Raw genomic sequence first — 25,288 nt, 5'->3', positions numbered from 1 at the left:
CTTCTTTCCAATTTATTACTTTGATCTTTGTCCTTTTCAAATTTTATCTTACACTGTGATTGATATTGCTCAGATGTTCCCTTCCCTTATCTACTCTGGTTCATTTCCCAATGCTAGATCCAGCAGTTGCTCCTTATCTGCTTTTTTTTTTAAATAATGGCTAAGAAAGGAGTCCTGCTCCATTCATGTACCTCTCTTGCTACCTTTGCTTATTCAATTTATGTTGCAGTAGTTAAAACCTCCCATGTTTATTTTCAATGTCCTTTACTCATTTCACATATTTACCTCGATATATTTTCCTCCATACCCTTTTCACTATTAGTGTGCTCTGTAGTATATCCCCCTAACTGTGGTTCGCCCTTTCTTATCTTTTATTATAATTCATTGAGATTCTATTTCAAACTTTGTAAATTATGTCCATTTTGTCTATTTCATCTGCTGTCATTATGTTACCTCTAATTAGTAGACTTCCCTGGGAAGAGTTACATCAATGTTTTGGGGGGACACTTTATCCAAAGATACCCTTTGGGTGAAAGATCCTTGTTGAAGATGTTCACTTTTGGTGTTGTTTGATGGATCACCATTGGCTTGTACTTATTACAGTTCTGATGTAATCTCTGGGCATCAGTTGAGGAAACCAGACACAATTGTAAGGGACATAGGGTACATTTTAAATAAATCAGTGGATAATTTAGTCCTGGATGTGAGCTGGCTTGAAACTGTTTGGAGTGGCTTATCAGTTAGTCTTCCAGCTGCCAGGTAAGCATGGCCTGTGATTTCACATCCTGGGATCTGGAGCTAAAATAATCCCATGCAAATCCCACTTCCACAAATGTATTCTGTTATATAATAAAGTTCCATGGAAGCAATATAAGTTTGGAATATTGGTGGGGAAGGGGCCAGAGGGGAATAAACAGTCCAAGGACTGCACTGTGGACATTCAGAAATCACACTGTGCACTTAAGCTTCATGACATTTGATCTGCTGTTTGAGTGACAGGCCTGTAACTCTACCAGCAGCACCTGTGCCACAGCCTGAATTACATTTCAGTTTAACATGGCCCATCCGCTGCACATATGACTTCTCATGCAAACATATTTAACACATGTTAACTCAACATCCCCCTCTTTCCCCCCCCCCCACCCCAACACCTCTCTCTCTCTCACTGTTAACTCCCTCTCTTTGGTCACCCTCTCCCCTGGCATTACTCTTGACACTCTGCTCCCTGTACTGTTGGCCCCCTCTTCCCCCTTACGCCCCTAACCCTACCAACATTGAACCCTGACTTGCTCCGGTTAGGATCTCACTGTATCACACTGATGCCAACAGATGTTAATTTTCCAACTGGACTTGGGTGGGCTTGGGTTCCTGGGAGATTTTCCCATTCCCATACCACAGGCAATGAGGATTATTTTAGCCTAGAAGTTGCTGTCCCCATTGAATTCAGTTAACTAGACAGGGACAAGGAATCTGTATTGCAACTTTGCTGCTTAATGCACTTGTGTAAGGAGCTTTTTCTGATTCTGGATGAGACCTATTAGGTCCAAGGTGGCTAATGTCGATCTTCTAACATTTATAAAATCTGCCTTTTTGTAAATGCAACCATGTTATCCATCAGATAACATAATGTACGAGCATAAATATGTCAGATGTTGTATCTTTCTGCAGACACTGGGGGCTGCCATTTCTGCCCCTGCCCCCCCCACCCCTCGACCTTTGCTGTTTCCCTATTGAAAGAACATAATGTTCCTGAGGTGAAAATAGAAAATGCTGGAAATACCCAGGAAGCCGGGTAGCATCTGTGGAGAAAGAAACAGAGTTGTTGTTTCGGCTCAAGGGTCTGTAATTGCTGGAATGCAGGTACATATACCCCAACAACATTAATTGTTGTTGGGGTATATGTACCTGCATTCCAGCAAGCCTTAATCACCTTCCTCTCAATGGTTGGCAACTGTGGAGAGCAACAAGAGGGATTTATCATTTCTCCTGTGCCAGGCCCTGCCCACTTTTAAGCTCAAGCCCTCTGGTTTCTCTGGGTCATTTGGCAGTTCTAGTCTTTTCTTAACCCACCTTTGCCAAAGCATAAGATGAAACTGGTGCCCTCTCTGTAGTGATTGCAGGAAGCACAAGATGTGGTGCTAGGATCTGCATGCTGATATTTAAAAACCATAGTGCCTCCGTCTTTGCACATCTCTCTTTGTGTAACTGCAAGAGCCTCACATCTGGGAAGGAAAGAACTCATTTTTTGTAGATACAGATTCTTTGTCTTTCTGTTAGTTTGTTCCTCTCACTTTCCCTCTAGCTACCCATTGGCTTTTGTGGCTGCCAAACTGGCCCTGGGAATCCCCCTACCAGACATCAAGAATGCAGTTTCAGGGAAGACTACTGCGTGCTTTGAGCCGAGTTTGGATTACATTGTGACCAAGATTCCACGGTGGGACCTTGACCGTTTCCATGGAGCGTCCCGAGAGATCGGCAGTTCAATGAAGAGCGTTGGGGAGGTGAGTGGGCTGTGCCCTATATCCAACTGTTTAGCTAATTCCCAGACACATGCATTTGATGTCTTCAATTCTCGGGCCTTCATGTAGAAAGAGCACAATCTTCCATCTTCAGCCTCCTCCCAGGACTGAGGAGTTAACATTTATATTTCAGTTAAGACATAGTCAGGCTAACAAATGAGAAGTTTGTTGTTTTGTTCAAAGTTCTGTATAAACCCTGCAAAACTTTGATTATTTTATATTTAAGAAATAAATTCTGCAGAATCTACGATTTACCAGATATGAGATCTGTGTGCTGGATATTTATGGAAGAGTAACTAGGATCCTTTTTATGCATCAGATAATGGGTACTCTGTAACCTCTCCAGTCCGGAAATCTAATATTCAGATAAAGGAGTTGTCTGAAATTTTTTAAGTAGACCCAAGTAACTCATGACATTATTTCAGTACAATACTTTGGAAGTGGAATCATGGAAGAAGATAGAGTATTTGGATAAGTTTTAAAAAAAAATACTGCTTTATAATGTTTTATCATTGTTTTATACTTCAGGTAAATATTTTTATCTAGTATTTTCTGGTTCAAACATTTGTGGTTAGGCATTCTATCATCATTCTATGTCCAGAAAATTCTAAAGTCCAAAAGCGATTCAGCCCCAAACATTCAAGACTAGAGAGGTTACAGCGTTGTAGATGCAAATAGTCTGTGGATCTGACTGACTTACTGCTCACCATCCCCATGAGCTTCTGAAGAGGCTGCCCTGGTTTCAGAGTGAGGACATCATTGAGCTCAGGATCTCAACACAGCATTGTGTCGAAAGACCCTTTCCTTTCACCTATCACAGTATTTGGAAAGACTTGGTCTGAAGCTGGGTCTGATTGCTTCCTCTAAGTTGCATGTTTGTGTTATCCAGGTAATGGCTATCGGTCGTACGTTTGAGGAGAGTTTCCAAAAGGCCCTGAGAATGTGTCACCCCTCTGTGGAAGGCTTTGTGCCTCGACTCCCAATGAAGAAATCGTGGTCTGATGATTTTGACCTGCAGAAGGATCTGGCTGTTCCATCTATCACCCGGATCTACTCCTTGGCAAAGGTAATGACTGTCCACTGAACACAGCCACTGATAGGTCCCAGGAGTTCTGTCCCCACTGTTCCCTGGAGAGATGTTGGCAGTTTTTCTTTTGGTCTTCTATTGCTTTTTATTTGTTCTTGAGATCTGAGTGTCATTGGCAAGGCCAGCATTTATTGTCCAACCCAAATTGCCCTTGAGTGTTGTGGTGCCTCATAGTCAGGGACACTATGGCGTAATTTGCTAAATTGATGCCCCTAAGGGAGCCACCACTGACATTCCTTGCACCCCCTGCCCCGACCCCTCTTAAAGAGTAATGACGCGGGTGGTTTAATGGCACATATTCTGAAGCAGAAGTGTAGAATCCAGCTTTAAATACTTTTAAACACCAAACATAATATTTACATTCTCCTCCCTGCAGGCACGTATTGCCTGCCACCTTGCGCCCCCTGTTGCTCTGCAGTGGTATCACATCTCCTCACCATACTTTCCATGTTGATGAGAGGTCATTGCATTGTACGATGTGATATCAGTGCCTATTAGGGTCTGCCTTATTCTGGGAGACATTGGCAGAAGTGACATCAAGGAAGCCTAGCAAGCATCACGTGAGCGGTTAGGGGGCACAGTGGGGGGGACATTCTTCAAAACTGGCAGGTCAGCCACTTGATTGAGAAACAAGGTCAGCATCTGAAAACTATCCACTCAACAGAATGAATTTGCAGTCTGCTAGATTCAAAAAGTAAAGAAAACAATGGCTATTCACCACACTAAACAAACTATAAAACTTAACTATTAAAACTTTGCAGATGCACTTTGTCCTTTTCTGATCTCATTCCTGTTCCATGTAACTAATGTTGATATTGCTCATCATTTAGGCTATTTTTAATTTGTTTTTTTTTACATGATTCTGTTTCTTTTATTCTCTCTCTAAAGTCTTTCATGTCTGCACACAAATGAACCTTGCTGAAATCAAAGCTCCATGAAAACACAAAGATTTATTCTTTGCACAGGAAACCTAAAATAGCTGCAACTAAATGCGTTATTTTTTGTAATACAGACAGAACTCACCAGTACACAGAGGCATGTCCGTGCCTGTAACGGAGACTCAATGAGGAAAGCATGGATTTCCAGCTGGGACCTACTTATTTGGGAACAATACCTGTGTCTGTGCTCATGTGCAGTATTTGCAGTGTGCTGCAAATTGAGTTGGAGGATGTGTCCATGTGACACACTCACCAAGAACTTTGGCTACCGGGAGATTGATGCCAATGCCATTAGACTTCCAGCTGTTCTGGGAGGGTTGACAACCCTTGTGCCTACATTTAGCTTCACTGTACTGCCATATCTTGTCATAATCTATTCTGGTTGAGTGACATAATTCTCAGCGTCACCTCCCCGAATCTTGGCCACGCTGATGAAGGTTTTTGTCATGCCTGCTGGGCAGGCTGATCTTGCTGGTGTTTTCTGTAACAGTCACATATAACCTGTCATGCTGCAAAACAGATTGTTGATGGGTTTGTGATTTACATGAATGAAGAATCCTGGATTTCTGCATGAATGATCTCTGTGAAGGATGGATCCATTGTGTTGGGACTGTTTAAGTAAGTTAGTTATATTCCAAACAAAGCCAGCAGTCTTGCAGTGTGTTTCTGCTAGAGCAGAGGTTTTGACTTTCATAGACAGCAAACATTGCAGACCTGCAGCCCTTTACCCACCCAACACCCCACCCCCCCCCGTCTTTCCTTAATGTCTTAATTGTAAATGAATCTATCGTTGTTAAGAATCTTACCCCTGATTTCACTGACTTCTCGCTGTAACTGACAGAAGTCAAACAGAAACTTCTGAAAAAGACATGTCCTGCTTGCATCATTTCCAGCTAATCGCAGGATTCCTGGTGAGGCATTTCCAGGGTTGGATCCAGGGATGGAAAGAGGCTGATAACACTAACTCAGCTAAGGATTTACTCCAGCTCCACAATAATGTACATCTTTTTTAAAAAGATCAAACTGGCCTTTCTTCTGTTACCCTCCTTTAAGAATTGTTAGAATTTGCTGCCAGGTGCCTGAAGAAACTGACCACAGCCCACATGATGGTGCCTTCAGAGATCATGCACAATCTAATTTTACAAAGAAGGCCAGGAGGAATGTCATTCCCCCTCTTTACAGATACACAAGAACCTAATGTTTGCTTCAGGTGCACACCTGGGGCCGGATTTTTATGCCACCACATGTGTTGGAACAGCGGTGGGCCAGCAAAAAACATGATGGATGGAACCCGAGTCCGGGATTCCCACCCTTAGTCCTGCCACCAGCAATTCTAAGTGGTGCAGGATAAGGGGGTAGGTTGTGAACCCGCACGCAGCAGTCCCAACGTTGCTGGCTCCATTGCAGGGGTTGACATTTCAGACATCCCTGCAATTTTGATGGAGTTAGGCTGGCTATGGAGGCAACGTGGTTCATACCAGCTCAGAGGTGTTGTGAACTGAGCTCTTTTGAATGACTTGAAAGGCTTTAATGTATTTAGCTCTGGAAGTTTTATTGACAAAGTTGTGTAATGGAATCTCATTACTGTACAAAGACTTGGTTTGAGTTCCAAACCCCACTAATTGATTCAGCTCAGTAGGGGTTGTTGGGGCAGCTGTCAAGGAGATTGTGAGTTTATTTATCTTGAAAGTTTTATGACCACTTAATAAGATTATGGCTTTTTTTAAGTAGTTTTTGAATGATTGTTTATCTTGACAGTTTTATGAGGATCACAAAGACCTCCCAATGTTACTATAGGGCTCAAGTGTTCTGTACATAGTGGGTGAGTGGGCGTAGGGTGCATGAGTGGACATGTGGGGATATGGGAGGGCTTGGAGGCATGGAGGGGTCAGGGGTGGGGGGGCTAGGTGTTGAGGGTTAGGGGGCCTCACATTCATCTACTGAACTAGGCTGATATCCCAGTGAATGAAGCCAGACCTGCCCACCTCAGCATCTGCCTGCCTCCATTTTCACCTTCTGACTGGAGCCCATCCCTGACTCCTCCCACCATGAAAATATCGTCAGTAGGCACTGCTGATCAGGAAGCGACGTTGCAACCTCTGGAAATCTCCCAATTCCTGCTTCCAAGATGAAAATTTGGCCCCTGATGTCTACAGATCATGCTTTACTAATATGGTCATCCAGAATGAACAGGCACACTTTGCCTACCATATTGGAGTTTTGTCCACTGTTTTTACACTTGTAAAAAGAGTGCATTGTGTTCCAATTATTGGCCAATCCAATTAGGAGGGATAGAAAATGTATGAAAGGAGGTAGAGTAGCAACATTAGTAGGAGAGTGTATATAGAGTTGCTGATAGAAAAGTAGACTGACAGAGTCAGTATAGTTGGAACCTGGAAGACAAAAAAGAGCTTGTTACATTAGAAAAGGTACGTTGCTGGCATCAAGTGTAAAAAAGAAATGGTGAAGAAAACCTGCAGTCAGAGAAGTGAATAGGAATGACAAAATAATTATTCTGGGAGATTTTAATTGTGCACCTCTGTATGGGGCAGGGAGGGAGTAGCTGGAGAGAACATGGTGAATTCCTATAATATTTCTAGAACTCTATCTTTGAGTAGTTTTTTGGTTGGCCTACAAAGCATGGAGGATCTGGTAATGAGTAATAAGCTACATCATGTAGATGAGGACCATGTGTGTGAGGAGTGTGGGGATAGTGACAAGATTTAAGTGTCAACAAGGATAGGGAAAGTCTATCCAAAAATCAGAACTAAACTAAATCTGCCCTATATTAAAAAAAAAGTGAGTGGAATGAGCTATGGAAAGTGGGATGAGCAAGTGGAATGGATTTTTTTTGTGTTGAGAATAGGAGATTGCAAAAGTATAGAATAAGTATATTCCATTGAGGAAGCTGATTACTAGTAGTGGTTTCTTGATGCCAGAAGTTAGAAACTAATCAGAATTGAAGAAAAGAGAGGAGGAATTGGACTAATATTGAAAAATGTAAAGGAGAATGTGAGAAGATTGGAGATAGGCAGCTTTCTAGCCTCTTCACCTAAAGAAAAACATCAAAAGGAGGTAGTCAATGAGAATTAAGTGAGGTGGTACCACACAAGGAAAGGGTTGTCCATTTGTCCTTGATGATTTGTACTTGAGGATGAAGGTTTTGTAGTGCAGTGGGTACTGTCCCGGCCTCTGAGTCAGAAGCTCCAAGTTTGAGTTGCACCTCAGGGCTTTATGGTGATATGGCAGTCATAATGCGGCCAAATGGGTTGAGTACCAACCTGCCAATGCTTCTAACACATGCCAGTGGCAGGCGGTAAGGGTGGGAGAGATTCCTGGTCAGCCGTGTGCTGGAAAGAAAGTTGCGGCCTCTACCATCACTATCCATAGCTCCATAGCTCCAGACTATAACATGCATATAAAAAGTACATGCTGCCATTCGAACTCTGAGCGAACTGTAATACGTGCCACATGATGAAGTTATTCAGCACTTTATATCAATCTTCACTGAAGATTTTGAGGAGCATAAATGCTGGCATGGACCCATTAGGCTGAATGGCTTGTTTCTGTGCTGGTATACTATGCAAGATGTCAAAGAGGAAGTGAATCCTGATGTGATTGAGAAGTTAGAGAATCAATGATTCAATGAAGTAAGTTAGTTTGGCTAAAGGAGGACCAAGTACCAGGGTGAGATTGGATCCATTCAAGAATAGTAAGGGAGGAAATTGGAGAGACCCTAGAAATTATACTTCAGGGTTCTACTGAAAGTGGGTGTGAGCTGGAGGGCCAAAGAATGGTCAATGTAGGTGCCATTTTTAGAAAGGGAGACAAAGCTAACCTGGGGCATCACCCAGATCAGTTAGTATAACATTGATGGTTGGGAAAATACTGGTCTTTAAGGATGAAATTAGCACATATCTAGATAAGAGGAGGTTAGAAGTAACCAGGGCAGCTTCTGGATTTATAACCAGTTTAGAATACTTAGTTGAAGAAACTATATTGGGGGAGGCAATGGCATAGTGGTATTGTCACTGGACTAGTGTTCCAGAGACCCAGCATAATGCTCTGGGGACCTGGCAGATGGTGAAATTTGAATTCAATAAAAATATGGAATTAAAAGCCTGATGAAAACCACGAAACCATTGCTGATTGTCATAAAAACCCATCTGGTTCAATAATATGCTTTAAGAAAGGAAATCTGCTGTCCTTACATGATCTGGCCTACATGTGACTCCAGACCCACCAACAATGTGGTTGACCCTTTAGTTGCCCTTATTCAGAGGGCATTTGGGGTGGACAATAAATGCTGGCCTAGCCAGTGACACCCTCATCCCATGAACAAATGATATAAAAAGAATTTAAGGTGTTTTTCAGCCTCTGGTTACAGAATATATGATGGAGAATTAAATTCCAGTGTTGGAGGACAGAATGTATAGAAACAGGGAAGGAAGAGGTTGAAATAGGAAGCTCCTGTGTACAGTCGTTAGGGCCTTGCCATGTTTGAAACTGTGCTGTCCTTGTGGAGCTGCTCACACCACATTCCTGCAGTTGGACTCATGCTTCACAGTTATAATAGTTTAAGCATATTTATTGTTGTTCCTCCAGCCATATGCTTATTGGTGGAGGTCCTTGTAGATCTCAAAGTACCAGGCCTTAGGCAAGAAAGCAAACATGTGCCAGTCAGGGAGGGATGATTTCTTAATTGTTATTGTGGGCACAATTTCTGATTTTCTGTTTTGGATGCAGAATGGGGCCCTTTTGATTAATGTTGTGATTGCTTCTTTCCTTATGCTTCTCACTACACTATTTTTCATAGAAACAAAGAAAATGTATGGCACAGAAGGAGACCATTTATTCCATTGTGTGTGTGTGCCAGCTGAAAAGAGCTTTCCAGCTTTATGCCACCTGTCAGCTCTTGGTCTATAGCCCTGAAAACAGCACTTCTAGTGCTGTATGATCACGATCAGATATTTTTTATATGAGGGTTTCTGCCTCTACAACTCTTTCAGGCTGTGACAACACCCTCTAGGTGAACATTTTTTTTCCTGAGCTCTCTTCTAATCCTTCTGCCATTAAGTTTAAATCCATGCCCCCTGTCCTGCTATCTCAGGGATCTGTGAGCATGTACCTCAAGGTCCCTCTGTTCCTCTATAGTATTCTACCATTTATGATGTGTTCTCGTGATTTATTTGCCCTCCACAAATACATTGCCTCACATTTTGAATCATAGAATCAAAGAATGGTTACAGAAGGAGGCCATGCGGCCAATCATGTCTGTCTTGGCTCTCTGCAAGAACAACTCCCACTCCCTGACCCTTTCCCTGTAGAGCTGCATTTTTTTCTCAGATATTTATGTCATTCCCTTCTGAATTGAATCGAACCTGCCTCCACCACACTCTCAGGCAGTGCATTCCAGATCCTAATCACATGCTGTGTAAAACATCTTTTTCCTGTTGGTTCTTTTGTCATTCACCTTCCATCTGTGTCTTCTGGTTCTTGAACTTCCCATCAACAGGAACAGTTTCTTCCTATCTACTCTGTCCAGACCCCTCATGATTGTGAATATCTTTATCAAATCTTTTTCTCATCTCCAAGGACAACAACCCCAGCTTCTCCAATCTATCCACATAATTGAAGTTCCTCATCCCTGGAGCCATTCTCCTAAAATCTTTATTGCACCCTCTCTAATATTAGTCTTCACATCCTTCCTAAAGTATGGTACCCAGAATTGGACACAATTCTGTTGAGACCAGTTGGGCTTAACATACGAAGATAGGAACATTGGTGTTAGGAGCAGGAATAGGCACCTTTCCTAACCCCCAAAGATTTGTCCACAGGACATCATCCCTCTTTTTCCCTTTGTCATTGGTACCAATATGGACCACAAGCTCTGCCTGGTCACCCTGCTCCCTTACCCTGGCACCAGGGAAACAACATACCATCCTGGAGTTACCTCTGTGGCCACAGAAACACCTGTCTGTTCTTTTTTTTATTCATTCATGGGATTTGGATGTCGTTGGCTGGGCCAGCATTTATTGCCCATCCCAAATTGCCCTTGAGAAGGTGGTGGTGAGCTGCCTTCTTGAACTGCTGCAGTCCATGTGGTATAGGTACACCCGTAATGCTGTTAGCGAGAGAGTTTCAGGATTTTGACTCAGTGACTATGAAGGAATGGTGATATATTTGCAAGTCCTAACTATTGAGTTCCCTTTAGGTTTTCTGACTTCCCTGTTCCTCCTCCTCCCCCTCCCCCGTGCTGCAAAGCCACCCATAATACTGCCAACCTGCTCCTCAGTGATATCATCATATTACCAAATACACTTACATAGCACTCAGGAGATTCCTGTACAACTTACCTGGTCTTACATAACTGACCTTCACTCATTGCCTTTCTACCAGCATAGTTTTAAGCTGTGAGGTGACCACCTGCTGGAACAGATTTAAAGCTGTATCTCAGAGTCAAGGTAACACTGCAGTGATATTAGCTTCTGATCAAGGTCCGAAACCTGGAGCTTGAGCACCTTCAATTAATGACATTTCTTGCAGATGTGCCACGAGAAGTGTCCTGAAGTTACATGGCACGGGATGGATACTCGATGGGACTGAGGTGTGCTGCAGTGCCTCTGTCTATTAAGTCATTAGCTAACTTAGAAAAAAGATGATGGTAATTCTCACCAATGAGTCACCTACTGTTACTACTCCTGTGCTCTCTCTCACTCCCTATACTCCTACTGCTACTGTGCTCTCTCTCATTCCCTATACTCTTACTGCTCCTGTGCTCTCTCTCTCACTCTCCATAATCCTACTGCTTCTGCGCCTGTGCTCCCTCTCACTCTATAGGTGTATTCCTGTGACTTGTGTCCTTGCTGCCTTTGCTCAGGTTTTTGCTCTCTCCCACTCTCTATACTACTAATGCTTCTGTGCTCTCTCCCCTCTCTATACACCTACTGCTTCTGTTGCTGTGCTCTCTCACACTCTATAGGTGTACTGCTGTGACTTGTGCTCTTGCTGCCTTTGCTCAGGTTGGTGCTCTCTCCTACTCTCTATACTCCTATTGCTTCTGTGCTCTCTCCCATTCTCTATACTCTTACTGCTTCTGCTCCTGTCCTTTCTCTCACTCTCTATATTCTTACTGCTTCTCCTCCTGTGCCCTCTCTCACTCTCTATACTCGCACTGTTCCTGTGCTCTCTCTCACTCTCTGTACTCCTGCTTCTGCTGCTGTGCTCTCTCACACTCTATAGATGTACTCCTGCCTTTGCTCAGATTTGTGCTCTCTCCCACTCTCTATACTCCAGTCACTTCTTTCTGCCTCCTTTGTCTTCCTCACACTGAGTGCACTGGTTTAAGCCGCAGTGCAGTTTCATGGATGGGCCTATAGTGCCTTGTTCCTAATGCCAACTGACACATTGGGTGTGAAGTGGTTACAGGACTGCAGGAAGGGTGGGTGAAATCTGAAACCCACCTGTCCTTGCCTGACATCCACAGGAATGGTTTGTATCAGGATTGGCAACCAGCCTGATAATATTTTTTGCTCCTTCTCCCCCTTCATCCTAAGGCCAATTGTATTATGTGGGAACTACAAGTACAAGAGGAAGTAATTTCAAATGTTCCAATTCAAAAGCCGCAACCCTCATCCAGTTGTATTTTCGGAGGCTCATTGTTTATTTTTCTTGTCACGAGAATCTTGTGTTATTTTCTGTGTACCTGCCAGTAGGAGATATGTTTTTACTCACCAGTTGCTGCGGATTTACCTTCTCTTGCAGGCATTGCACAGTGGGATCTCGGTGGATGAAATTTATGACCTGACTGCTATAGACAAATGGTTCCTCTACCGGCTCAAGCAAATAGTGATGTTGGAGAAAGAATTAAGCAAGCTCAACAGGTAACTGCAAGTGATACACTGATATAAACATGTAATTGTGTCCAGTGAGGTGATGGTGCAGGATTTTACAGCCCCGCCACAGTGTGTCTCCCCCGGCGGTTGCAACGAGCTATTTCAATCTCCATTTAGTTCGGCAGGACTGTAATATCCCGCTGGGTGGGAGGAGCCGTAAAATCCTGGCTATGATATATCATGTAATAGTGCCAAGAATGCATTGATGTAGCAAGTAAGTGATATTTGATGTGAAAACTTAAAGGACAATCTCACAATGAGGAGACAAAAGTTCTGAAAACTTATAGAAAAACTCAAAAATTATTATATCCTTTTTTCTGACAGAGGAACATGTGAAGTAACAGCCAAAATGTGGGTGCTTGATGCCATAGCTATGTTTTTCCATTGGTGGCTTTATCAGTTCTTTCATGCAAATTAGCAGCTTTGTCTTTGCCTAGTCACTGACCTAGATTGTTGCTAGGCTGTTGTGGTAACACACCTGCAAGAAATTCCATTGAGAAAGAAAGATTCAACAAGAAGGATGCACCATCAGTGGCTAACTAAGGAAGTTAAAGATAAATTAGCAAGAAATGTAAAAACAAACAGTAAGAGCATCTACAAGTATATAAAAAGGAAAAGAGCAGACAAAGTGAGTGTTGATCCCTTAGAGGGTGAGACTGGGGAATTAATAATAAGAAGCATGGAAATTGCAGAGAATTTGAACAAGTATTTTGTATCTGTCTTCATCATAGCAAACACAAAAAACATTCCCAAGAACATTAGAAAGTCATGGGGCAAAAGGGATGAAGGAACTTGGAGCAATCTCTATCACTAGATAAAATGTAGTAGGAAAACTAATGGCACGACAGCTTGACAAGTCCCCTGGGCCTGATGGCCTTCATCCTCAGGTCTGAAAAGAAGTGGCTGTAGAGATGGTGGATGCATTTTCCACAATTGCCTAGATTCTGGAAAGGTCCCAGCAGATTGGAAAACAACAAATGTAACATCATTATTCAAGAAAGAAAACGGGAGACCACAGGCTAGTTAGCCTAACATCTGTCATTGGGGAAATGCTGGAATCCATTATTAAGGCAGGACATTGTGAAACCAAAATACAATCAGGTAGTGTCAACATGGTTTTATGAAAGGGAAATTATGGTTGATTAATTAATCAGAGTTTTTCGAGGATGTAACAAGGAGGGTGGATAAAGGGGAACCGATAGATGGATTTTCAAAAGGCTTTTGATAAGGTGCCATATAAAAGGTTACTGTTCAAGATAAAAGCTCAAGCTGTTGGGGGTGATATTTTAGCATGAATGGGAGAATTGGTTTACTGACAGGGAACAGAGTGTCAGGATAAATGGGTCATTTTTCAGGTTGACAAGCTGTAACTACTGGAGTGCCACAGGGATTAGTGCTGGGGCCTCAACTATTTACGATCCATATTAATAACTTGGATGAAGGGACTGAATGTATTGTAACCATATTTGCTGATGGAAGTTGTGAGGAGGATAAAAAGAGCCTGCAAAGGGACATAGGTTAAGTGAGTGGACAAAAATTTAGCTGATGGAGTATAATGTGGGAAAATGCAAGGTTGTCCACTTTGGCAGGAAGAATAGAAAAGCAGAACCTTAGTTAAATGGAGAGTGATTGCCGAAAGCTGCAGTACACTGAGATCTGGGTGCCCTCGGGGTGAGACACAAAAAAGTTAGCATGCAGGCACAGCAAGTGATTAGGAAGGCAAATGGAATTTTGACCTTCTATTGAAAGGGGGCTAGAGTATAAAAGTAAGGAAGTCTTTCTACAACTGTACAGGGCATTGGTGAGACTGTACCTAGAGTACTGTGTACATTTTTGCTCTCCTTAGCTAAGGAGGGATATATACTTGCATTGAAGGCAGTTCAGAGAAGGTTCACTAGGTTCATCCCAGGGATGAAGAGGTTGTGTTATAAGGAGAGGTTGAGCAGGTTGGGCCTACCCATTAGATGACCTTATTGAAACACAAGATCCTGAGGAGCTTGACAGGATAGATGCTTTGAGGACATTTCCGCTGATGGGGTAATCTAGAACTAGGGGCACAGTTTTAAAATAAGGGGTTTCACATTTAAGACAGAGATAAAGAGGAATTTCTCCACTGAGGGCTGATAATCTTTGGAACTCTCTTCCCCAGAGAGCAGTAGAGGCTAGGTCATTGAATATATTCAAGGGTGAGTTAGACAGATTTTTGATTGACAAGGGAGCGAAGGGCTGGGGTGTGGGGGAAGGCAGGAAAGAGAAGTTAATGCCACAATCAGATTAGCCATGATCCTAGTGAATGATGGAGCAAGCTCATGGGACCAGATGGCCTACTCCTGCTCCTATTTCTTATGTTCCTTTTGTTGAACATGGTATGCTGGTATGGTATAACTTATAAGATTGTGCTATCTGACATGTTTATTTCATATCCTATAACATAAAATTTGGGGTGGACCGTTTCTAGAGAACCATCTTATATAATTGTTCACCAGGCCTTTAATGGTTATTTGTGCCATTGAGCCAACTGTTGCCACGTAAGTAAGATCTGCATGTGAGGGTGTGCAGGTCTAATGAGGTGGGCACAGCATCTTCGGGGTGGTCTTTTGAGACTCGTTCTTTTTAAGCACATCAGCCAAGAAATTAATAAGAAAGAAAAGCTTGCATTCAAATTGAACTTTTCAGGACTATTGGACATCTCAAAGCTTTATACAGCCAATTAAGTACTTTTGATGTATCATTTTAGTTGACGGGCAATATGATCGGCGCAGGCTTGGAGAGCCGAAGGGCCTGTTCCTGTGCTGTACTTTTCTTTGTTCTTTGTTCTATCACTTGTAATGACATCAATGATGTTTTGGTTTTTAAAAAAATGAAATAATTAACATAAAGGTTCATATTCTAAGGCGGGTGTGGAGAACAAAAAAACATCATTAGAAGAATTGTACCAGATATATCCTGAAAACTGTTCAATTACTACAGTTTCTATTGAACTTGTCTTCCATATCCCCTCAGAGCCTTGAAACCCTGAACAATCATTTCTAGGTTTGTCCTGTGGAAATGACCTTGACTCATTATGCAGACTGCAGGAAAACAAGAGGCATCATAACTCCTGTGTCATTTACACTTCCTGATGAAGATGTCACCTATTTCAAGCAGGACTTCCTCTAACACACCCATGTTCTCAGTCTTGGAAATGCATGCTATGTGGAGAAGAGGCAGAAACTGGCTGTCTTCCCCCTCACCTCCCAACTCCATTCTGAACCACATCAATCTGGAGCATCGAAGCTGAGGCTGGTATTGGAACCACCAGCTGTGTCTCCCAACTACACGACCAACCTTTTTTCTCTTTGAAAGAGAAGCTTGGGTGAAAAATCAGTTCTTCCATTAACAGCTTGTGATCACAGTTTCTCAAAAAGGGCCAAAGATGCTAAGCTCAACCTGCAGTCAGTTGCTGAATTTGCTAATTGATGGAACCCTGTTTTTCAGTGGGCTGTGAGGATTCAGTAAGTAAGGGCAGACAGTGAAAAGTTATCATAGAATCATAGGGCAATGAAGGAGGTCATTCAGCCCATCGAGCTGTGCTGACTCTTTGAAGATCAATCCAATTTTCCCTACCCCTCCTCTTTCCCTGTATCCCTACAATTTTTTCTCCTTCAAGTATTTATCCAACTGCCTTTTTGAAAGCTACTATTAAACCTGTATCCTCCATCCTATCAGGCGGTGCATTCCAACACCTAACAATTCATTGTGTAAAAATGTTTTTTCTCGTGTCAGTCAACTTAAATCTGTGCCCTACGTTTATCAACCCTTCAGCCATTGGAAACAGTTTCTCTTTATTTACTAAAATTGTTCATGATTTTAAACATCGCCATCAAATCTCTTCTTAGCCTTTGCTTCTCTAAAGAGGTCAATCCCAGCTTCTTCAGTCTATCCATGTAACAGTATTTCCTCATTCCTGGAACCATTCTAGTAAATATTTTCTGCATCCTCACAGCCTTCTGAAGGTGTGCTGCCCAGAATTAGACACAGTACTTCAGATGGAGCTGAACTAGTGTTTTGTTCAGGTTTATTTGGCTTTTGTACTCCATGCCTCTTTGCCCAGAATCGCATATGCTTTGTTAACGGCTCTGTTAACCTGTCCTGCCACATTCAAACACCCCGAGGCCCCTCTCTTCTTGCATTTCTTTTAAAATTATACCATTTAACATGTATTGACTCAGCTCATTGTTCCTACCAAAATCCATCATCTCGCTTTTACTTGTGTTGGATTTCACCTGCCCATTCCACCAGCCTGTCGACTTCCTCTTAAAATCTATTTACTATCTCCCTCACTGTTCCATATGGTGGATAAAATGGCTCCTGTCCAAAGCCTTTGTTTCACCCAAGATGACCTTAGCGTCTGATGACTATGCAAGCCACTGTACATAAGAGTGCACAAAAGCATTTCTCCAAATATCCCTCTTTTCATGAAAAAAAACATTGTGCATGCAATCATTTATGGTTGCAAGTTGCCCGGATACACATCACGCCGAACAGAAAACTGTTCTTTCTAGTCTGTCTCACTGTTGTCTGTCTCCACACATGTATTGCACATACAATCTTTAAAGCATTCAGGTCCTCTAATGGTACATTTATGGGTTGTTGTTGTCTCTTCGTCTGGTTTCTCCCGGTTCATGGTGTGACGTTGCCTCTCAGGGGAGTGTTGTTGTTGTGACTGTTGCTGCTGATCCATTGTATTTGTTGGGGAACAGTTGACCTCTGGGACTAATGGTCATTCCATTCCTTGTTTGCACTCTGACCAGATCTCCAACTCTCAACTCTGATTGGATTGCTTTATCAAAGTGAAATTTGGCTCTCTGTCATTTTACTTTGATTTTGTCAATCACTCCTGTTACTACTTCTGGCTTCAGTGGTTTTTTTGAAAGAGTAATTTGGGTGTGGCATGACCTTAGTCATTGGACTGGACTATTTTCCATGCCTTAGTAGGCATGTTTCTTCACTCTAAGATTGCCTTATACATATTTGTGCTGGATCTACTCAATTATTTGATGATCTTTTTGGCAATTTTCACCGCTACCTCAGCCTTTCCATTTGACAGTGGATAGTGTGGAGATGATGTGTAGTGCTGAGTTCCTAATCATTCATGAAGTGTCTGAATTCTTCATTTGAGGACCATTTTCACACATCATAATGTCAGGAATGCCATGATGACTGAAGTGTGCTTTTAGGCATTCTACGATCTCGCTGGTAGTCGTTGACTTCAGCTTGTCTAACTCCCAGTAGTTTGAATAGTAGTTGATAGTGGCGATATGGTCAGTTCCAAAGAGAATGAAAAGGTCTGCTCTAAGCTTCATCTGTGGTCTGTCTGGGATGCCCTGAGTCATCAGCTTGCTTATCTTGATGTTTATTACAAACACTGCACTAGCCGATGTGATCCTTAATCTCATTGTTCATGTTTGGCCAGTAGAGCAATTCTCTTGCCTTCCTCAGACCAGACTGAATTCTTTGATGGGCTTGCATGGATGTGCTTCAGCATCTCTTGAATCAAGGGATGATGATTCTAGTTCCTTTGCACAAGATGCCAAGTTGGACAATCACTTCATCTGTCTGCCCAATACTCTGTTATAGCAACAGGTGTGTCCTGGGTGGTTTCAGGCCATTCTTTCATTACTATTTCCTGTAGCACTTGGAGAGTTGCATCTTCTTGTGTGATTTGCTTGATCTGAGCTTAGATGCTTGTCTGTTAGATTCAGTATCTCTTCTGGGTTGATGACTTCCAGAGCATGTCGTGCTGTTGCTTCTCATTGAATCTGGAATATTTCACACGTGGCACTAACATCATTAACTTCCTTCAAGGGGACTTCAGGTCTTGACAGTATGTCGGCAATGTATATCCGCTTCCCCTGCTTGTACTGCTCACAAGCAAAGGCAATAACCAGGCACTTTTTCTCAATCTGTGGGTAGTGTCAGTCAGTTTGTGTTAAGGCTCTGGATGCAAATGCAACTGTTTGTCCTTGTTGCATGAGAGTTGCTCCAAGTCCAGTCTCACTGGATCACTTTCATCATTGACATCATAGAATCTCAGCACTGGCATGGTCGTCACTAATTGTTTGATGCAAGTGAAATCTGCTTGTTCTGTGCCCCAATACCACTAAACATGCTTTGCAGTGAGCCTGTGTAGAGGTTCACACTCTGATGACACTAGGAAGTTTTGAGGAACAAAGGGACCTTGGTATGTGTGTCCATAGATCTTTGAAGGCAGAGGGGCATGTTAATGGGGTGGTGAAAAAGGCATATGGGACACTTGCCTTTACCAATCGAGGAATAGATTACAAAAATAGGGAGGTCATGTTGGAGTTGTATAGAACCTTAGTGAGGCCACAGCTGGAGTACTGTGTGCAGTTCTGGTCACAACATTATAGGAAGGATGTGATTGCACTGGAGGAGGTGCAGAGGAGATTCACCAGGATGTTGCCTGGGATGAAACATTTAAGTTATGAAGAGAGATTGCTTTTGTTGGAGCAGAGAAGACTGAGGGGTGACCTGATCGAGGTGTACAAGATTATGAGGGGCATGGACATGGTGGATAAGGAGCAGCTGATCCCCTTGGTTGAAGGGTCAGTCACAAGAGAACATAAGTTCAAGGTGAGAGGCAGGAAATTTAGGGGGGATGTGAGGAAAAACAGTTTTACCCAGAGGGTGGTGATGGTCTGGAATGATGTTGCCTGGGAGGGTGGTGGAGGCAGGTGGCCTCACATCCTTTAAAAAGTACCTGGATGAGCACTTGGCACGTCATAACATTCAAGGCTATGGGCCAAGTGCTGATAAATGGGATTAGGTAGGTAGGTCAGGTGTTTCTCATGTGTCAGTGCAGACTTGATGGGCTGAAGGGCCTCTTCTGTACTCTGTGATTCTGTGAGTACTGTGTTGAACCTCAGCGGGGCGACTCTAATGGAGAGGCAACTCCAAGAACAGAATCACGAACTCCTGGGCTTGAGCTCAGACTTGCAAGCCCTCACACAGGCAATGGCATCAGATGGTCTCTGCAAGTGTGAGAGATGGATAGGGCACCTAGTATCTCTGCCAGTTGCAAGCAGGGAGGTGCAGACCAACCTCATGTTAGCCTGTCATCTCTGCGGGCTCCTCTAGGCGCTCTGGATGATGGCAGCAGCTCCTCCATCACTCTGCCAGTGACCACTCTGCCTGATGAGGTTCAGATGACTAAGGAGTGCCTAGCCATGGTGCTGGACTCTCCCTTCCAGACAGGGCCTGCAGAGGCTCCACTGGTCAAGGTCATCAAGGCCAACAGGACAGCACAGTCAGCAGGCTGTCTCCAATGTTGCTGCCTGCAAGGGGGGAAATCACCAAGATGCAGCACTCGCAAACATAAGTTTAAGGCACTGTGAGCACAAGAGGGACTTTTCACGGGTGATCTTCTGTTCTGCAATTTTATTTTTACTGGTGTGAGCATGAACACCTTATATTGTTACTTTCATTTTCTGTGAGTGTCAACATTGCATACATTTTGCTTTTGTGTTAATGGCCTGAGTATGCTTCACTTTTTTAGGTGCAGGGCATGTCAGCATCTCATGCTGGACGTGAGTGGCTCCAAACTTTATTGCACAGGTACTGAGTGGAATTCGGGTTCAATGGAGCAGTCATTTCAAACATCCGGTGAGGAGGCTGAGGTGAAAGCGTTGCCTTGGCAGCCTGGCTGAAGGAGCATTGAATCAAGGCCTCCCTGGTGTCCCTGCCTCGCTGAAGGTTCCAAAAGTCTGCCTCAGCGTCCTCACCATGTTCTTCCCTGGGCTCCTGTTCTGATCCACCGCTGGATTCATTCTCTGTGGCCTGTGGAGCTGCCTCAAGATCTTCTTCCTCCAGTGGATCCCCCCTTGCTAGTGCCAGATTGTGGAGAGCGCAGCAAGCAACCACTATCAAAGACACCCACTCTGTGGGGTAGAGTAGTGCCTGAACAGTCCAGGCATCAGAAGCGCATCTTCAGAAGAACTATGGTCCTCTCTATCACTGCCCTTGTGGAGGCATGACTCCTATTGTAATGCTGCTCTGCCTCTGTTCTTGGGTGGCGGAGAGGCATCAGAAGCCACCATTTCAATGGATAGCTCTTGTCACCCAGCAGCCATCCATCCAGTTGGGCTGGAGCACTGAAGAGCCTCAGCACCTGGGACGAACCATAAAAATCTACTAAACCCACTATAGTGAAAACAGTCGAATTTCATCCTGGTACCCGTGCATGCACACTCCACACAAACTTGTCATGATCTGCCCCTCACCTGGCACACTGTCACTCACAGGCATGCTCCATCCGAAAAGATGATGAGGAGCACAAACTTTCTAAGTTAAGTGGTAGGTATTATTTTAAACTGATTTTTTCACCTTACCTTGTTATGCATGATTCATCATGTAGCAGTCAACTTCTCACAATGTGACTTGAAGTGATAATTAGTTAGACATTTCTATATCAATGTCACTTACATATGGACTATTGGAAGGGCTGATGTTGGAACAACAGGCTGGAGGCAGAGGCCAGGACAAAGCACTTGCTCTCCTTTATAGATAGAAATGACATAGGAAGGGAAATAGGAAATAAAGAAGAAGCTGTTTCAACCAGCCTATAATGTTGAATGTGAGAATCAGTCTCTGCCCTATAAGAATCTACTGTTGAATAACTGGCACCAAATCCAGGATTAGTAAAAATGGAATTGACCGAGTGGATGAATGGATTTGGATTATCTGGGACAGGAAACACAATACTGTAGATACTGAAAAGGTGCCTATGGAGAGAGTAAGGGAAGTTAACGTGCATGAAGTTCTGCCAGATTCTGAAGAAATGCTGCCTGAGCTGCTGAAAGCTTCCAGCATTTTCTGTTTCTGTTGCCTGGGCCATGGTGTGAAACCATAGGCAGTCAGCCTTGCTTAGCAACAGGCCCACATAATACTTCACTACAAGTGGTACATGACCAAATAAAGGAAGTAAACTTTGCCTTCCTTTGGAGTCCAAGGGTCAAATCTTCACAGAACCTGAGAGCTGCCATTGGAGGTGGTAGAAACCAGGAGCTTCTGTACTTCTCCACAGATCTGCTAGGCACTGAGGCCTTGCCCAGGCAAGGGTACTCATGGTCTGTTTGAACCTGACCTGCAGCTGAAGCCAAGTGGTGTATAGTTGCATTTACAAAGCATGTATGTTTGAGAGAGTTAATTATACAGTCTTCATGTTGTGTTGTTACTTTAACTGCTGTGGTCTTTTCCATCAGTGAAACCATCACTGACGAATTGCTGTTAAAAGCAAAGCAAGATGGATTTTCAGACCGACAGATTGGGGACTGCATTGGCCTAACTGAACTCGATGCAAGGAAGCTGAGGGTACAAAGGAACATTAAACCACAGATTAAGCAGGTCAGTCACTGTGATGTACTTGGTAAGCTGTATGTGCATGCCCCTGTTCTTTATTGGAAACCATCATTTTCAACTGCTAAGTCATAACAAGGTAGAAGAGCCTGGTTTCAATCTTTGGTATATGTTTGAGTTATCTAATCTCAAGCAAGACAGCAATTAGATTCATAAAATGTGCAGTGCAAAAGGCATTTCAGTCCATCATCAGAACCACTCTCTCCTAGAGCACTCTAACCACTAATTTCCCATTCAGTTATTTTTCAAATTTTTATTCAATTTTCCTTTAAGAGAATCATGGTCTCTGTACCAACCATTCCCTGGACCAAAACATCGCAAGATCCAACCACTTTGCATCATGAAGAAATTTCTTCTAACCTCTCTTTCCTCATGCTCAGTAACAATTTTAAACTGATTAGCCCTTGTACAGACTCCCCAACATACGAACATGTGAAATAGGAGCAGAAATAGGAGCATTTAGCCCCTCGAGCCTGCTCTGCCATTCAATAAGATCATGACTAATCTGTTTGTATTACTAATTACACATTCTCACCTACTCCCGATAACCTTTGGTTCCCTTGCCTAACAAGAATCTATCTACCTCTGTCTTAAAGATATTCAATGACCCCCCCTCCACCACCTTCTGAGGCAGAGAATTCCAAAGGCGCACAGCCTCTGAGAAAAAATTTCTCCTAATTTTTGTCCTAAAACACCGCCCCCTAGTTCTGGACTCACCCACAAGAGGAACAACCATTTCTGCATCCATCTTGTCAAAACCGTTCAGGATCTTATATGCTTCAATCAAGTTACCCCCCACTCTTCTAAACTCCAGTGGAAACAAGCCCAGTCTGTCCAACCTTTCCTCATAAGACAACCCACTCATTCCAGGTATCAATCTAGCAAAACTCCTTTGAACCACCTCCAATGCATTTATATCCTTCCTTAAATAAGGAGACCAAAACTACACACAGTATTTGAGGTGTGGTCTCGCCAGTGCCCTGTATAAATGAAGCATAACATCCTTACTTTTATGTTCAACCCCTCTCGTAATAAAGGATAGCATTCCATTAGCCTTCTTAGTTACTTTCTATACCTGCATACTAACTTCTTGTGACATGCACAAGAACCCCTAGATCCCTCTGCACCTTGGAATTCTGCAGTCGTTCTCCATTTAAGTAACAATCTTTTTTATTCTTCCTGCCAAAGTGAACAACTTCACATTTTCATCCATCTGCCAAATGTTATGCCCACTCACTCAACCTATCTATATCTGTCTGCAACCTCTTTATGTCCTTTTCACAACATATTTTCCTACCTATCTTTGTGTCATTCCTACCTATCTTTGTGTTAGAGGGAACCAACCAGAGGGGATAGAGACTTGCCTATTTCCCCCCATCATAATGCTTTAAAATTTAAATCTGCTGCCAGTTCTCTCTGCTTTAGTCACTTCTCTTAACTGGAGTCTTTACACTGTACACTGCAACTCCAATCCTGAAGCCGCAGTGCTCTACATCCTAACACCCACCTGAAGGTTCTACAATGTACACTCCATTTCCTGGTCTACCACGCCTGGATTTTATAATACTTATGTTCAAATCCCTCCATATCCTTACTCCCCCTGTTTCTGTAACCTCTTCCATCCCTCCAGTCCTCTGAGATCTCTGCACTATTCCAATTCTGGTCTTTGCATATTCCCACTTTTATTCACCATACCCCTGGCAGTTGTACCTTCAGCTGCTTGGACCCAGGCTCTGTGATTTTCTTCCTAAACCTTCCCACCTCTGTACCTCCCCCTTCTTCTTTAAGATGCCTCCTTAAAACCTTTATCTTTGACCACATTTTGTGGTCACTTTCCGAACATCTTTGTGGCTTTGGTGTCAGATTTTGTTTGAGCACACTCCTGTGAAACACCTTGGTACATTTTACTGTGTTAGTCACTATATAAAATAAGCTCCTCTTCTTGCTGCTCCTCTTCTGACTCCTAACATTAAAACCCAACATGACCAAACAGAATCAGTGTTTAGTCACCTCCTAGGATGGTCCTGAGATAAATGGCTACTGGCTTTGCATCCATAGCAGTGGCAATCACTGCGCTTATAATGGTCATGACATGTGAGGTTTTTAATATGATAAGCTGTATAAATCAGGTTAATTAGTGTTGTGAAATGGGAGAAGGTTGACAGTTCTTTTTGGAGAGCTAGCATAGGTAGCATGGGCTGAATGGCCAACTTTGCTGTAAAAATCAATGGGGTTAACATTTTGGCAAGGACACAAACTGGGCAGTAGTAATCGGCTATTGTATACTATTATTTTTTAGCACTGAGTTAATCAGTTTTCACAGAAACTTGATGCAGTTCAACCTTAACTGGACAGACTCAGGCTCAGGCATGTTCTGGGTGCAATATCATGATTGCAACCAGAGAGGAAATCCTAGGCCAAGGGAAATATCTAAGCTAAAAGACTCGGAGGATTGGTTGGTAAACTTTGAAAGGAAGTGACGGAGAAGGGACTTTATAGAGTTACATAAATAGCATTATTTCATAGCATGCCAGGATAATAAAACAAAGGGTCACTAGTTAAAACTGGTGAAAGAAATGTTTAGGGAAATATCAGGAAAAGTCACACATAGGGTGGAATATTCTCCTGGATGAGTAATGGAGGGAAAGGTTTTTTGAATAAATGTAAGCAAGTTAAGATGGCCCAAATGGCCAGCCCCATTCACTCTCATCAATTGCTTTTCTTTGCTAGATTGACACGCTTGCTGCAGAGTATCCAGCTATCACCAATTATCTGTACTCCACCTACCATGGAGAGGTAAGTCTTGCTAGGTCAGATCTTTAATTTACTGGTTTCCGCTGTACTTTTGATCAAAAATAGATGAATCCTGTTTCTGTTTCAGGAGCATGACTTGGATTTCAATGATCATGGAATAATGGTGCTGGGATGTGGACCGTACCATATAGGTAAATTAAAACAAAAATTGTTGCTACCCAGTCCACAACTCCATTTTTGAAGCTTTGGGATCATGTTTCTGCTCCGGTGACAGCACTGAAACAGCCCTTATCAAAGTCGCAACTGACTGGAACTGTGGTGCACTATCCCTCCTTCTCCTCATCCTCTACAATCTCAAAGCAGCTTTTGACATGGTCAGGCGCACTCTCTCTTTTCTGTTGTTCAGCTGGGTGGGACTGCCATCGATTCTTATCATTTCAGTGTAGACAGAAAATGGCATCTCTTCCCACTGTTATCTCTGGAGTCCCCAAAGCATTTATCCTTGACTCCCCCTTCTTCGGCCACATGCTGGTCCTTGGCAACATCACCTGGAGACATTGTATCAAGTTGCACATATGCTCATTATACTCAGCTCAACCTCACCATCTTCTCTCTCACACCAGCCTTCCAATGGTGCTGTTCTATCAAACTGCTTGTTCATTGTCCAATTTTGGAAGG

At 43.0% G+C, this 25,288-nt stretch overlaps 1 protein-coding gene across 2 annotated transcripts in view; it reads left to right on the top strand.

Moving 5' to 3' along the window:
• cps1 (carbamoyl-phosphate synthase 1, mitochondrial) overlaps positions 1-25,288 on the top strand; it is a 275,872-nt gene that overhangs the window by 108,500 nt on the left and 142,084 nt on the right. For both annotated transcript variants that reach the window (XM_041201760.1, XM_041201761.1), the window contains exons 19-24: positions 2,303-2,501; positions 3,409-3,585; positions 12,309-12,427; positions 21,703-21,844; positions 24,587-24,652; positions 24,738-24,801. In XM_041201760.1, the coding sequence (XP_041057694.1) occupies positions 2,303-2,501; positions 3,409-3,585; positions 12,309-12,427; positions 21,703-21,844; positions 24,587-24,652; positions 24,738-24,801 (767 nt within the window). The remainder of the gene's footprint in view (positions 1-2,302; positions 2,502-3,408; positions 3,586-12,308; positions 12,428-21,702; positions 21,845-24,586; positions 24,653-24,737; positions 24,802-25,288) is intronic.

This window comes from Carcharodon carcharias, chromosome 12 (genome assembly GCF_017639515.1).
Source record: "Carcharodon carcharias isolate sCarCar2 chromosome 12, sCarCar2.pri, whole genome shotgun sequence".
In the NCBI taxonomy this organism is placed as follows: Eukaryota; Metazoa; Chordata; class Chondrichthyes; order Lamniformes; family Lamnidae; genus Carcharodon; species Carcharodon carcharias.
Note: the sequence above shows the minus strand (reverse complement) of the source record. Positions and strands in the feature narration are given on the sequence as shown.